Below are 14,036 nucleotides of genomic sequence, written 5' to 3' on the forward strand. Positions count from 1 at the left end.
TCAGGCTTCTGGCATATATTATTTGAATAATTTGTATGTATTTCCGCTTCTCAATAAAATCCAAATTAATGGGATTTTTCTGAATGTATCCGAAATGTGTATTGAATTGTTGAAGAGGTGTACATTTGAATTATTCTGTAGTTAACTTCTTTATTTGAGTATAAAGCTTGGTGTTTTCTTTTTCTAACACTGTTTAGTTCATATTGGAGGCTAGGTTTAGAAAAAGGCAAATACTCATATGATGAAATTGAACTAACTCTAAACCTCTCTCCTTTGGTAGTCCGTCGGGAAAGAAATGACCTCATTTGCTTTTTCAAACTTATAAATGGTATTATTGATTCACTTACTCTACTGCAACTCATTACCTTCAATATCCCCTCGCAAAGACTCTTGAAAACTGCTCTTCCTCAACCATCATTCGACAAATTATGGATATTATTCACCATTGTCCAGAATGTGTAAACTGGTCAACTCAAGTCTTGGGATAAGTCTGAATGATTTTTGCCAGTCGCTAAACAAGTGATGGAATATTATAAGTGTCCTGTGGTCCTGACCCACGGCGTATTCTTGACTTGATTCGACTTGTCACTTTATTTTCTTATATTATATCTACCATATAAGAAAATAAAGGAGTACGAGACAAATGTCTTGGCTGCGAAATATACGAGAGTGGACCGGCATTAGAAGTGTGGAGGAGCTATTCTGGGCAGCCCAAGACAAAGAGACATTTTCTAGAGTGATCGCCAACGTCGGGGGGACCTGATACGGCACATAAAGAAGAAGAAGATATCTGCCTTATGTCTTTGCTTTCATGTACCTTTGTCTACTCCTGTATTTTTCATTTTACTTTATTCGTGTTATTATTTTGTAATTTGGACGATGTCCGTTAATAAATAAATAAATATTTCTAACTATGAGGGTAAGGGAGATGCAAGGATTTCTATGAAACCATATGAGTTGCTCCCAAAACTGAACAAATTAGCCCGAGGATTTAATACAGTGTATTTATGTTGACAGATTTCAATTCCCAACATCGTGGCTTCATGTCGACAACATTGAGGGAGAATGGAGCGCCTTCAACGAGATCATGAGGCGAAAGGATTCTTCTATTCAGACACAGGTAATCATTTCTATATTCCTACGCTGACACGTGACCTAGTGGTATAGTAGGTGGAGAGCATGATTATCTCGTTCGCAAGAGATTGTGGACGAGTGAATTGTCGAATAAAATACATCTCACTTTGTAATCAGTGGCGACTTGTGACTTTTGGATGTACTAGAGTGCTAATATTACAAAAAATGACATTATCGATGTTGTTGTAGCTCCGCAAAGAGTGCAATACTAATGTAAGCGTAATGAGTAAGATTGATAAAGGGACGCTTAGATGGTTTGGGCATGTAGAGCGAACGAGCGAAGATAGGAGTGTAAGGAGGATATATGATGCAAATTCGAATGGTAGCATAATCTCATAAATCAGATACTCTAGTCGGGCCATGTCGAGAGTCAGAATAATAGAAGAGCATGTATGAGACTATGTATAAATGTGAATGAGGCAAGGAGTGTGACCCAGTTGTTTGGCTGTCCGTCCTCTCTGCCTACCCCTGCGGCTTGGCCGTTTTTGTTAATTCCAAAAAAAAAACTGGTGTATTACAAAGTGTGTTTTTTAAATTAATATATAACGTCACACCATAAAGTATTCCTTTCGAAACAAAATAAAACTCACTTGTTCTCAAACAATACAACTTGGGAATTTAATTAGATTGAAGTACTTGAGAATAACTGAAATATTTGTTACTAGAAAAGGGCAAGATAGAGAGTGCAAATCGTTTTGAAAGAATGCAAAATATTTTTTATTTATTTATTAATTTTCGAGAAATCGACAATTTACATTTATTTTAGTTTGTATGTAAGTATTATATAGCCAAAATAAAACCAATTCTGGATTTCCTCCTTGTGACTTTACCTCTACTGAGACAGCATAATAAGGAATAAGTAAATTAAATTTGTAAGAAAGGAATATGAAATCTAAAATATATACAAAACAAATGATTATACAAAACGAAAAATTTACAAAACAAAACATTTATTATCAAATCATAATAGAAATATAAACTATAGAGACATAACATTATTCACAAACCATCAGAGAAATATTCTTTTATGGACCTCTTGTATTTGGTGAGTTCACAACTGAAAATATCCACCTTGGATAATACGCTATTGTAATTATTGCATAGTCTGTTCAGGCAAGAATTCTGCTTAGAGTTCGTTTTGCATTGATCCACCCTGAACAGGACAGAAGAGCGTTATGATGATAGTGCTGCGATTGTAATCTTGAATCTCGCTGTCTCAATCTTTGGCTTCCCCCCGAATCCTACCCACCCTTCATACTTTTTTTTTCGCAGAGCTTCCTCTCATTCCTTTCTTTAAAAATCCCCTCCACATAGAATCCCCAAAGATGACAAGGCCTCCTGTGTGGACTAAGGTAATTTTTTTTTTTTAGGTTTTCTGTTCAACGGCAATTTGACAAATAGCCGAAAAGTACTATTATACTTGCCAACTGATCACAAAAACAAAATGGCACTGATTGGCTATTTGATGTCAATGTTTTAATTCCTGCGAAACAACCTAACCTCAAATTTTGTACTTCTGTAAGTGTTTGAATGCAAGTATCTTCAATAAATTTTTCGCCCATCTTTAATTGATGAAAGCATTTGTGAACATATCAGTGCTAACTTGTTATTCTTTTTCCCACCAGGTGGCATCACTGCAGCAGAAGATCGTGGCAGAGGACAAGGCGGTGGAGCTGCGGACCGGAGAGTTCCTGGCGGAGTGGGAGCGGGGGAAGCCGACCCAAGGATCCATCCGCCCCGAGGATGCTCTGCAGCGACTGCAGCTGGCCGAGGGAAGGTACAGCCGTCTCAAGGACGAAAGGGACAACGTGGCTAAGGCCAAGGAAGCACTGGAGCTTCACGATACCGGTAAGACCATTTGAGTTTTACTTTTATTTCGTTTATAGATAGACAAATATTCCAAACTTACCAAAAACTTTCAATTATTCCTACTTTACAAGAGTCCCAACTGCTCCTACTGTCTAGAGTCAGTTGGACTATAGAATAGAATAAACAAGAAAACCAGAAGTGCCTTGAAGGCATGTTTCGTTATTTAAATATTTGCTTAATCGAAGCTTAAATTTCCAATAAAAAATTGTGTTTTTATTGGAAATTGTTAATAAATATGTTTTTATTTACTAGATCTACAATGTCAGGCAAGTGTAAGGGAGACAGAGCGCTGGGCTATTCAGCTAAATGGAACATTTTTCTGTTTGAGCAGGATTAAGAGAATGGATTAAATAATAATATCTATTTTTAATGAAAAATGTTACTTTATTTAGTCTTTACATGAGCTTAATTTAATGCTGTTCGCGAGCGCGCGATTCGATCTAGAATGACTCACATCAATGCACGAGCATTGCCGAGGATTACCGAAGCGCGCTCGACCCACACACCTGCACAGTTTCTACCTAACCGTGCATCCACACATTCGCCTACAGAACTCAGTTTGCCTTAATATTTTCTATTTCAAATTTTTAAGGAAGGCACTTCTAGAATTTCTCTTCGCTCTAATGACTTTGGCAATCCCAATTGGGCCATATTTGAGGCTGAAGAGAGTTGGAGAGGAAAGGAGATGAGAAGGAGGAAGGTACTGAGCTATTGGGTCACCAATAAGACTATTGCTATTTCAAGCAACATGTCAAGGAGTTGAAACGAGCTCTTGATGTTGCCACTAGTCAGATAATAATGTGGGAGGCTTATACAATTTGAATATTTGTTACGGCGCTTGGCTACACCCTGATGATATTCCATATTCCGATGAGGCCACCAACAGAAGTCTTGTAACATGTAGTTCTGTTACAATTGTAGTGAGCAGTGCCTCGACTGAACGCATGGCCGTGGCTCTGGAAGAGCTGCAGGATCTTCGCGGAGTCTGGTCTTCGCTGAGCAAGGTCTGGGCCCAGATCGACGACACAAGGGAGAGGCCGTGGTTGTCCGTGCAACCCAGAAAACTCAGGTGATATATTGTTTTGTGTGGAGAGATAATAAATAGATTTATTTTCCAAACAATTCACAAAGTTTCATAAATTTTTCTCAAATTGCTGGCGGAACCTTTGGCTTCATACATTTAAATTATTCTGTCTTAAACTTCTATATTTAGTCCCGCTTTAATGTTTTCTCCTTCTAACACTGTTTAGTTCATATTCTAGCTATGATGTTAAGGGAGACACAACGATTTCCATGAGACCATATGAATTGTTCAAGAAAGCAACAAATTCAATCTTTGTTTTGTTCCCAAAACCAACTTTTTGTTGTCTAATTGAAATGTATCTTATTATTATTGTTGTAAGTGTTAACCTCTGTTCTCCATACACAGGCAACAACTTGAGGGCATGCTGACAGAGCTGAAGGAGCTTCCTGCCCGCCTACGCATGTACGAGAGTTTCGAGTATGTCAGGAAACTGCTGCATTGCTACACTAAGGTCAGTTGAATTCCCCGCATAGTGGTTCTAATAGTAATGAGGATTTTTATAAACAACCGGTACATGCACTGTACTGCCACATTTATGAAGACGCTTTACCGAATTCGCTTAACTCAATATTGCTGACAAAGCAGAAGAGGTTAACAAAAGACAAATTCATCGGCCATGGCAGTGGGGCAATGATTTCAGGCTGTAACAGGGGTAATACGCATTTAATTATTGAAAAATTTAATTAATCTCTTTGTCCAGGTGAACATGACGATCGTGGAGCTGAAATCCGATGCCCTGAAGGAGCGTCACTGGAAGCAGCTGTGCCGCCAGCTACGCGTGGACTGGCAGCTGGCAGAGCTGACGCTGGGACAGGTGTGGGACGCCGACCTGCTGAAGAATGAGCACGTCGTCAAGGATGTCATCCTCGTAGCGCAAGGAGAGATGGCACTCGAGGAGTTCTTGAAGCAGGTAATGTACCATGGTATTAAGTGGTGATCCCATTCTCACTTAAAAGTGGTGTCGGCATGCAGCCTTGTGGTACCCCCCTTTGTGACAAATGGGTACCAAGGGTTTCAGTGGATCTACAGTAGATTTTTTGAACAACACCAAGTTTAATTTTAACAGTGGTACCTGTATAGAGCCTTGTGATACCCTCCTTGAGACGAATTTTTGACTTGATATAATAATATTATGTTTGTTAGGTGCGCGAGTCTTGGCAGAGCTACGAGCTGGACCTGATTAACTACCAGAACAAGTGCAAGATCATCCGCGGTTGGGACGACCTCTTCAACAAGGTCAAGGAACACATTAACTCCGTGGCAGCCATGAAGTTGTCTCCCTACTACAAGGTATTATCAATATTCTATCTGATATATAATAATTACCTTTTTGTACTTCTTTGATCATTGCCTGCCCATTTTTGTCCTCTGCCATCAAGTTTTAAATCTCTTTGATCTGTCAGCTTTGATCATGTTCAACCCTGTGATTTTTTGTAATTTTCTGTCAAATTTGGCACATTCAAGTCTGTTGTTGTCAATTTTTGTCTTTCGGTTTATGTTTAAATCCTGATTTTCTATCAATTTTTGCTCCTCAGAGTCCTGGAGCGGGATTCACGTTCTCTTCACCTTAACCTATCTGCTAGCGTTAGCCAAATAACGCTATCACTTGTAAGGATAGCATTAAGTTCGCTTGTAACGATCCTATTGTGGACTAAGAGCGATTCACGAAGTAGCGATAGCCTTACATTTTTAATTTAGGAGACACTAAGTAAAAAAATCCTAAAAAAACTCGGTAAAGAGTTGTTGAGACATTGTTTGAAAACACAGATATATGAAATATAATCAAATGACGCAAGATTTGAACCAAAACTTTGTAAAACAATTGCTTTATATTATATTGCATTTTAATTAGTTGTTATTTTATTTTTAAATAACATAAATAAGCACTTTATCGAAGATTTTCGTTTTGTTAAAAAGTACCTGCCCCGAGAGATAGTAACGACTTTGTTGTTCATTCACCACTGAAAGTGTCAATTTTGCCCACCAATCGCGCCACCGAGGGGAATCACTTTTGTCTTCCAGTAAAGTTGACAAGTTGTTTATTCACTTCAATTCAGTTCAAGTTGTTTACTTGTTATTTTTGAGTCGTTTGCTGAGGAATTCAATAAAATGAGGTAAGTAGGTGCTATATTATGTATGTAAAAGCATTTAAATATTATTCGTATGCTTTTCACTAGGACTCAAACGGAATTATCAACAGTATAAATAATTATGTCTGTACGAAGTTGACGTTTGTTTAGAAATGTTTAAAACCAAGTAAAAAGCGATACAGTTCTTGTATTATTATATTTTGTCTTTATTATTATGTGTGCAAACCTAAGAAAAAGTGTGTAATTAAGAATCTGACGTTAATTTAATTCTCTTTCAGTGTACAAAAAGCAAATCGATCTGCCCGTACAACAGCCATCCAGTTTACGATAATGGCCGATGCAATGGTCGCTGAGCCGCTCTTCGCGGCAAACCGTTTTGTCGGTATGCATGGAAAAGAGAATTTAGCCGCATTTTGGCGAAATCTCACAAATACATTGAATAACGCTGGTCCACCAAAATCAACCACTCAATGGCAAAAAGTGAGTTAAAAGTTTTGAATAGTTTTTGTCAATGTTGTAGTGAATTTGATCTGTCAACTGTAATGAAATATTCGTTTCAGGTGTGGACCACATTAAAATCGAATGTGAGGGCGAAAGTTGCCAAAATGCGGAAAGACCGCCTGCAGACCGGCAACACATCAGCGAGGACCACATTGTCCGAGCTGGAGGAGAAAGTATTTAGCCTGATAGGCAGAGTGGCTGCAGAAGGATTAGACGTGCCTGACAACCTTCCCAATGATGATGTATGTATTTTACCACGCTCGTTCATGTCAAATATTTTGCTAGTTTACATAATATGAGTAAAAACATAAAGAAATTTCATAAGATAGATTTTGATATGTTTATTTCGTTTTACAGAGATCTCTTCTCGCACTGATGGGAGTGTCATTATCAGTTGGTGACGAGCCTGCTGTGGCTGTAGAAGGACTAGGCGTGCCTGATAACTTTCACAATGATGATGTACGTATTCTGATTATTTTTATAGGACTATACCCACGCTCGATCATGCCCAATGCTTTTGCTAGTTTACATAATACGTGTAATAACATAAATAAATTTCTAATGATACATTTTGATCTGTTTATTTCGTTTTACAGAGATCTCTTCTGGCATTGATGGAGGTAGCAGATGGTGAGGAACCTGCTGTGGCTGTAGAGATGCAGCAGGAGGATGATGGTGTGGTCGAGGAGCTGTGGGTTCCGAGTGGTAGTGGTGGAGTGAGGGGTGAATTCCTGAACCCTGTGATTAGCCCTTCACCGCCGACCACTCCTCACGCAGTGGACAGACCTCCCACTCCCCATCCATCAACCCAGAGACCAAGGCGGAGGCCTCGACTCATGACAGGTAATTCTTTATACAAATCAAGTAGATTCGCGTCCATCGAATCTAAGTTCGCAGGATAACCAATTATTATTACGTGAAGCAGATCAAAATATGTATTTTAATTGATTTATATACGTATAAATTCTATTTTTATAATAATCGAAAAATCAAGTATTCAAATTATGAGAGACATCAATTATATTGAGTTTAAACTTTCAGACCAAAACGAAGCCAGGGCTGCAGTTCAGAAACTAATGGAGCAACAGAATTGTACTTTATCGGTGAGGAAAACTTACTTTACTATTGCATATTATTTGTGGCCTTTTTCCTAATTAGTAACTTGATTACATTTCAAGATTGAATTTTTTTTTTACAGAATATTGCAGAAACCCAGAAGAGACGAGCAAATTTAATCGAGAAATATTTAATTGAGAGAACGAGAGAAAGAGAAAGAGACAGGGAAGAAAGAGAAAGAGACAGGGAAGAAAGAGAAAGAGACAGGGAAGAGAGAGCAGAGCAGTTCGCTCAGCTCATGCTAATATTAAGTAGACTAGTAGAGAGAGAGAGGAGAGAAGAGGAGAGAAGATGAGAGACGTAATAGAGGATGACGAAAAGGGAGTAAAAGTCAGTATTTTTTGTAATGCTCATGCTATTATTAAGTAGACTAGAATACAGAGAGAGGAGAGAAGATGAGAGACGTAACAGAGGATGAGGAAAAGGGAGTAAAAGTCAGTATTTTTTGTAATGCTCATGCTATTATTAAGTAGACTAGAATACAGAGAGAGGAGAGAAGATGAGAGACGTAACAGAGGATGAGGAAAAGGGAGTAAAAGTCAGTATTTTTTGTAATGCTCATGCTATTATTAAGTAGACTAGAATACAGAGAGAGGAGAGAAGATGAGAGACGTAACAGAGGATGAGGAAAAGGGAGTAAAAGTCAGTATTTTTTGTAATGCTCATGCTATTATTAAGTAGACTAGAATACAGAGAGAGGAGAGAAGATGAGAGACGTAACAGAGGATGAGGAAAAGGGAGTAAAAGTCAGTATTTTTTGTAATGCTCATGCTATTATTAAGTAGACTAGAATACAGAGAGAGGAGAGAAGATGAGAGACGTAACAGAGGATGAGGAAAAGGGAGTAAAAGTCAGTATTTTTTGTAATGCTCATGCTATTATTAAGTAGACTAGAATACAGAGAGAGGAGAGAAGATGAGAGACGTAACAGAGGATGAGGAAAAGGGAGTAAAAGTCAGTATTTTTTGTAATGCTCATGCTATTATTAAGTAGACTAGAATACAGAGAGAGGAGAGAAGATGAGAGACGTAACAGAGAATGAGGAAAAGGGAGTAAAAGTCAGTATTTTTTGTAATGCTCATGCTATTATTAAGTAGACTAGAATACAGAGAGAGGAGAGAAGATGAGAGACGTAACAGAGGATGAGGAAAAGGGAGTAAAAGTCAGTATTTTTTGTAATGCTCATGCTATTATTAAGTAGACTAGAATACAGAGAGAGGAGAGAAGATGAGAGACGTAACAGAGGATGAGGAAAAGGGAGTAAAAGTCAGTATTTTTTGTAATGCTCATGCTATTATTAAGTAGACTAGAATACAGAGAGAGGAGAGAAGATGAGAGACGTAACAGAGGATGAGGAAAAGGGAGTAAAAGTCAGTATTTTTTGTAATGCTCATGCTATTATTAAGTAGACTAGAATACAGAGAGAGGAGAGAAGATGAGAGACGTAACAGAGGATGAGGAAAAGGGAGTAAAAGTCAGTATTTTTTGTAATGCTCATGCTATTATTAAGTAGACTAGAATACAGAGAGAGGAGAGAAGATGAGAGACGTAACAGAGGATGAGGAAAAGGGAGTAAAAGTCAGTATTTTTTGTAATGCTCATGCTATTATTAAGTAGACTAGAATACAGAGAGAGGAGAGAAGATGAGAGACGTAACAGAGGATGAGGAAAAGGGAGTAAAAGTCAGTATTTTTTGTAATGCTCATGCTATTATTAAGTAGACTAGAATACAGAGAGAGGAGAGAAGATGAGAGACGTAACAGAGGATGAGGAAAAGGGAGTAAAAGTCAGTATTTTTTGTAATGCTCATGCTATTATTAAGTAGACTAGAATACAGAGAGAGGAGAGAAGATGAGAGACGTAACAGAGGATGAGGAAAAGGGAGTAAAAGTCAGTATTTTTTGTAATGCTCATGCTATTATTAAGTAGACTAGAATACAGAGAGAGGAGAGAAGATGAGAGACGTAACAGAGGATGAGGAAAAGGGAGTAAAAGTCAGTATTTTTTGTAATGCTCATGCTATTATTAAGTAGACTAGAATACAGAGAGAGGAGAGAAGATGAGAGACGTAACAGAGGATGAGGAAAAGGGAGTAAAAGTCAGTATTTTTTGTAATGCTCATGCTATTATTAAGTAGACTAGAATACAGAGAGAGGAGAGAAGATGAGAGACGTAACAGAGGATGAGGAAAAGGGAGTAAAAGTCAGTATTTTTTGTAATGCTCATGCTATTATTAAGTAGACTAGAATACAGAGAGAGGAGAGAAGATGAGAGACGTAACAGAGGATGAGGAAAAGGGAGTAAAAGTCAGTATTTTTTGTAATGCTCATGCTATTATTAAGTAGACTAGAATACAGAGAGAGGAGAGAAGATGAGAGACGTAACAGAGGATGAGGAAAAGGGAGTAAAAGTCAGTATTTTTTGTAATGCTCATGCTATTATTAAGTAGACTAGAATACAGAGAGAGGAGAGAAGATGAGAGACGTAACAGAGGATGAGGAAAAGGGAGTAAAAGTCAGTATTTTTTGTAATGCTCATGCTATTATTAAGTAGACTAGAATACAGAGAGAGGAGAGAAGATGAGAGACGTAACAGAGGATGAGGAAAAGGGAGTAAAAGTCAGTATTTTTTGTAATGCTCATGCTATTATTAAGTAGACTAGAATACAGAGAGAGGAGAGAAGATGAGAGACGTAACAGAGGATGAGGAAAAGGGAGTAAAAGTCAGTATTTTTTGTAATGCTCATGCTATTATTAAGTAGACTAGAATACAGAGAGAGGAGAGAAGATGAGAGACGTAACAGAGGATGAGGAAAAGGGAGTAAAAGTCAGTATTTTTTGTAATGCTCATGCTATTATTAAGTAGACTAGAATACAGAGAGAGGAGAGAAGATGAGAGACGTAACAGAGGATGAGGAAAAGGGAGTAAAAGTCAGTATTTTTTGTAATGCTCATGCTATTATTAAGTAGACTAGAATACAGAGAGAGGAGAGAAGATGAGAGACGTAACAGAGGATGAGGAAAAGGGAGTAAAAGTCAGTATTTTTTGTAAAAGCGGGTTTTCAGTCTCACTCTTAACTATTTATTTATTCTTTTAAATTGATATTGTGTTTTAAAACGTTAATTTTACAATAATACTAATAAATGTGATATTATCTTCCTTTTACGTTATAATGTTGCTGTGATTTGAAATGAGAGTGGGATTTACGAATGTAAAAATAGTATTGTTTATTATTGTTTGTTATAGTTGTTTAATTGACATGATGTTAAGATTATTGAAAAATCACTTCTAATTCTTACAGAGCCTTTCAGTGTAATTTTCATGATGGCTTTTTTGATTTTAATTAGTGAATATAGAATATTTTCATTTGTACTGCCTCATCCGATAATATCATAATCAACAGTGAATGAAACTTGGCTGAAATCTGGGGAAAAGCACTTGAAATTTACATAAATGAATTACAGGTAATACAAAACAAGGTAATCAAAAAACTATTTTACTACATATCACAAAAAATCATATAGGGAAACAAAACTGTTAACCACATTAAGAAAACTATATGAATATACAAATTAAATTGTACACATAATGAAACTAGATAGTATTAGTTATGGAAGTGCGTAGTGATGATGTGACTTCTTACACGTCTTCCTTCAGCAAGACGTGTCCTTGGAAGTTCTGACTCTTCTCTATCTGAAACGGATAATGGCCTATTATCCGTTTCAGAATGGTTATCATGCTCATGGATGCGAGTTAATCTCCGCATATTGTGCAGCACAACGCACAAATTGATTATGTGATGAGCTCGTTTGGGTTCATACATTAGTATTCGCTGGGCAGACAGACACCTCCAAGTTCCTTTCAGAACTCCAAAACACCTCTCCACAGCTGACCGAGCTCTACAGTGAGCGTCGGTGTACCTTTTCTCACTGTCAATGGCTGAATTTGGAATGGGTGTCATCAGCCATGGTTCCAACGGGTAGCCTGCATCTCCTGTTAAGTACAAAAATATTAAAATGAAAATTAATTTTTGTTTTAATTGCTTTTAGAACCAAAAGTAATTATGTATTTTTCCATTTTTTGTTTTTTATATCGAATAAATATATCAAAATCTCTGGAGAGATTATAATTTTTCCTATTCTATGTGGAGAGGAGACAATGTTAATTGTTGTGAACTAATAAAAAAAATATACTATTTACTACATGTCCAATGACTTATTTTTACCTATTAGCCAAGTTTTCCTTTCTCCTCTTTCATGCCACAGCTCCATAATGCGACGAGGTGGAGAATTGGCCCAAATCTGGCTATCGTGCCGCGTTCCCGGATATCTCGGGTTCACGTCTAAAATGATGAGGTTCGGATCACAAATCTGAAATGTTCATTTTTTAAATTACAATATTAGGACTTTTTCACACATATGAAAGTAGGTACACAAAGAATGGTCCGAATCAAGGGCTTACCATTTGCACATTTAAGGAGTGATTCCCATGATGATTTAAGTAAATCTCTTCCTGATCTGCAGGAGCGATTATTGATATGTGGGTGCAATCAATCGCTCCTATAGTCCCAGGAAAAGGATTATCTGATTGCTCAAATAATAGCCTAGCTTTCTGCCTTTCTGCAGCAGTTGTAGGAAATTTGACCCACGTTATCGTTAATGTTTGGCTGATAGCCGATGAAACATTCTGAATGCATCGGCTAACTGATGACTGGCTGATTGCCAAGCCCCATTCGTGGCCTATACCTCGCTGGTACGAACCCACCGCATAGAATCTTACTGCAGTAAGTACCTGTAAGTATAAATTTCAGTCATGAATACCATACCTCCTTTTTCATGGATTAAATAATAGTTATGTTTATTAAATGTAGCACCGACCTGTGATTGGACAGACAAGCCATGTCTTCTTTTAGGTTGTAGGGTCAGGGATAATGAATTAATTAGGAAATGGGCAATTTCCTTCGAAATTCTAAATAATTTAATGAATTCCGTTTGCCCCATTTCCATCGGATTTTGACCATCTCTTAAACGTCGAAATGGGATTCTCCTCTCGTTTTGATTATCCTCCAAGTCTACAATCTCCAGAGCCAAAAATCCTGCAGCCATTTTATCTGCAAGATATTACTATTATTTATCTGGAAATCCCCAATGGCAAATTATATGTGCATCACACAACTATAAACGTTTAGTTTATTTTAATCTAAATCACTTGATATCTGATATTAAATTTCGTGCGTTTTGAAAGTTACATAGGTATTTTACAAACATCGCAAATACGTTAATTCGGTTAATAATAGCATTATTATGCGAAAAATACTTCACTAATCATGTTTACAGTAAAAACTTACGATAATATGAAGTTTTCTTTTGTTTAAATTACACTAATATCACTATAATCGTCACTAAGTCCGCAAATTTATCAATCAATGCTTTGCTAATGACAGGTCGACCGGTCTCCATAAAACATGCTAGCGTTAACTCGTTTAAGGATAGGATTTTAAATGACAGGAGCTGTCAACGAGAGAATGGGAATCGCAATCGACGTTAGTGCTAGCGTTAATTTTTATAATGCTAGCATTTCAACTGTCAAAAGAGAACGTGAATTCCATTCGTAGAAAAATGCGTTAATATTAAGGTAAGGCGAGCATTACTGTCGTTAAAAAGAACCTGAATCGCGCTCCTGGTATTTCTATCAGTATGTCAGTCATTTTTATTTATTTTTGAGCAAATTTTAGTTCAATTTGTAATCGACCTTTAAATTATACCAGGTCTTTTCAAAAGCACCTTTTTATCGATCTAAAAAAAGCTGCCCGACAATAACATCATTTCGTTGTTTTTTGTAACCTAATACATTCTTCGCATTGTAGGTATTTGAGGAAGAGGCTCTCACCTGGGAGGAAAAGTTGAACCGCATCAACGGGTTATTCGACGTGTGGATCGACGTACAGCGGCGTTGGGTTTACCTCGAGGGAATCTTCTCTGGGTCCGCAGACATCAAGGCCTTGCTTCCGGTGGAGACTTCGCGATTCCAGAGCATCAGGTAATAACAAATTTGAAATGCTAATTTCAGTTGTGTTGTGTCTGTCTGTAACTCTGGTTAAATTAGCAATAGCGAACCATTGCGGGTTCCACTAGTTATATAATGTTTTAACAGTGTTTTTTTAAATTGGATTTATAATATCCCATGATTTTTCACAAGGATACGCTAGTATCTGATACTTGACGATTTAAGTATCTTAGCGA

The 14,036-nt window shown here is 37.3% G+C and overlaps 2 protein-coding genes across 2 annotated transcripts in view; both read left to right on the forward strand.

Moving 5' to 3' along the window:
- Dhc64C (dynein heavy chain, cytoplasmic) overlaps positions 1 to 14,036 on the forward strand; it is a 164,518-nt gene that overhangs the window by 57,094 nt on the left and 93,388 nt on the right. The window contains exons 26-32 of the mRNA XM_089644258.1: positions 1,018 to 1,120; positions 2,760 to 2,982; positions 3,925 to 4,072; positions 4,433 to 4,538; positions 4,788 to 4,997; positions 5,231 to 5,377; positions 13,661 to 13,833. Coding sequence (XP_089500384.1) covers positions 1,018 to 1,120; positions 2,760 to 2,982; positions 3,925 to 4,072; positions 4,433 to 4,538; positions 4,788 to 4,997; positions 5,231 to 5,377; positions 13,661 to 13,833 — 1,110 coding nt within the window. The remainder of the gene's footprint in view (positions 1 to 1,017; positions 1,121 to 2,759; positions 2,983 to 3,924; positions 4,073 to 4,432; positions 4,539 to 4,787; positions 4,998 to 5,230; positions 5,378 to 13,660; positions 13,834 to 14,036) is intronic.
- Positions 6,197 to 8,089, forward strand: LOC149414398 (uncharacterized). Its single transcript, XM_089643881.1, has 7 exons — positions 6,197 to 6,201; positions 6,456 to 6,657; positions 6,738 to 6,920; positions 7,036 to 7,137; positions 7,275 to 7,521; positions 7,720 to 7,781; positions 7,877 to 8,089. The coding sequence occupies exons 1-7, from the start codon at positions 6,197 to 6,199 to the stop codon at positions 8,087 to 8,089; spliced, it is 1,014 nt and encodes a 337-aa protein (XP_089500007.1).

This window comes from Hesperophylax consimilis, chromosome 20 (genome assembly GCF_061612785.1).
Source record: "Hesperophylax consimilis isolate HC1 chromosome 20, BYU_Hcon_1.0, whole genome shotgun sequence".
In the NCBI taxonomy this organism is placed as follows: domain Eukaryota; kingdom Metazoa; phylum Arthropoda; class Insecta; order Trichoptera; family Limnephilidae; genus Hesperophylax; species Hesperophylax consimilis.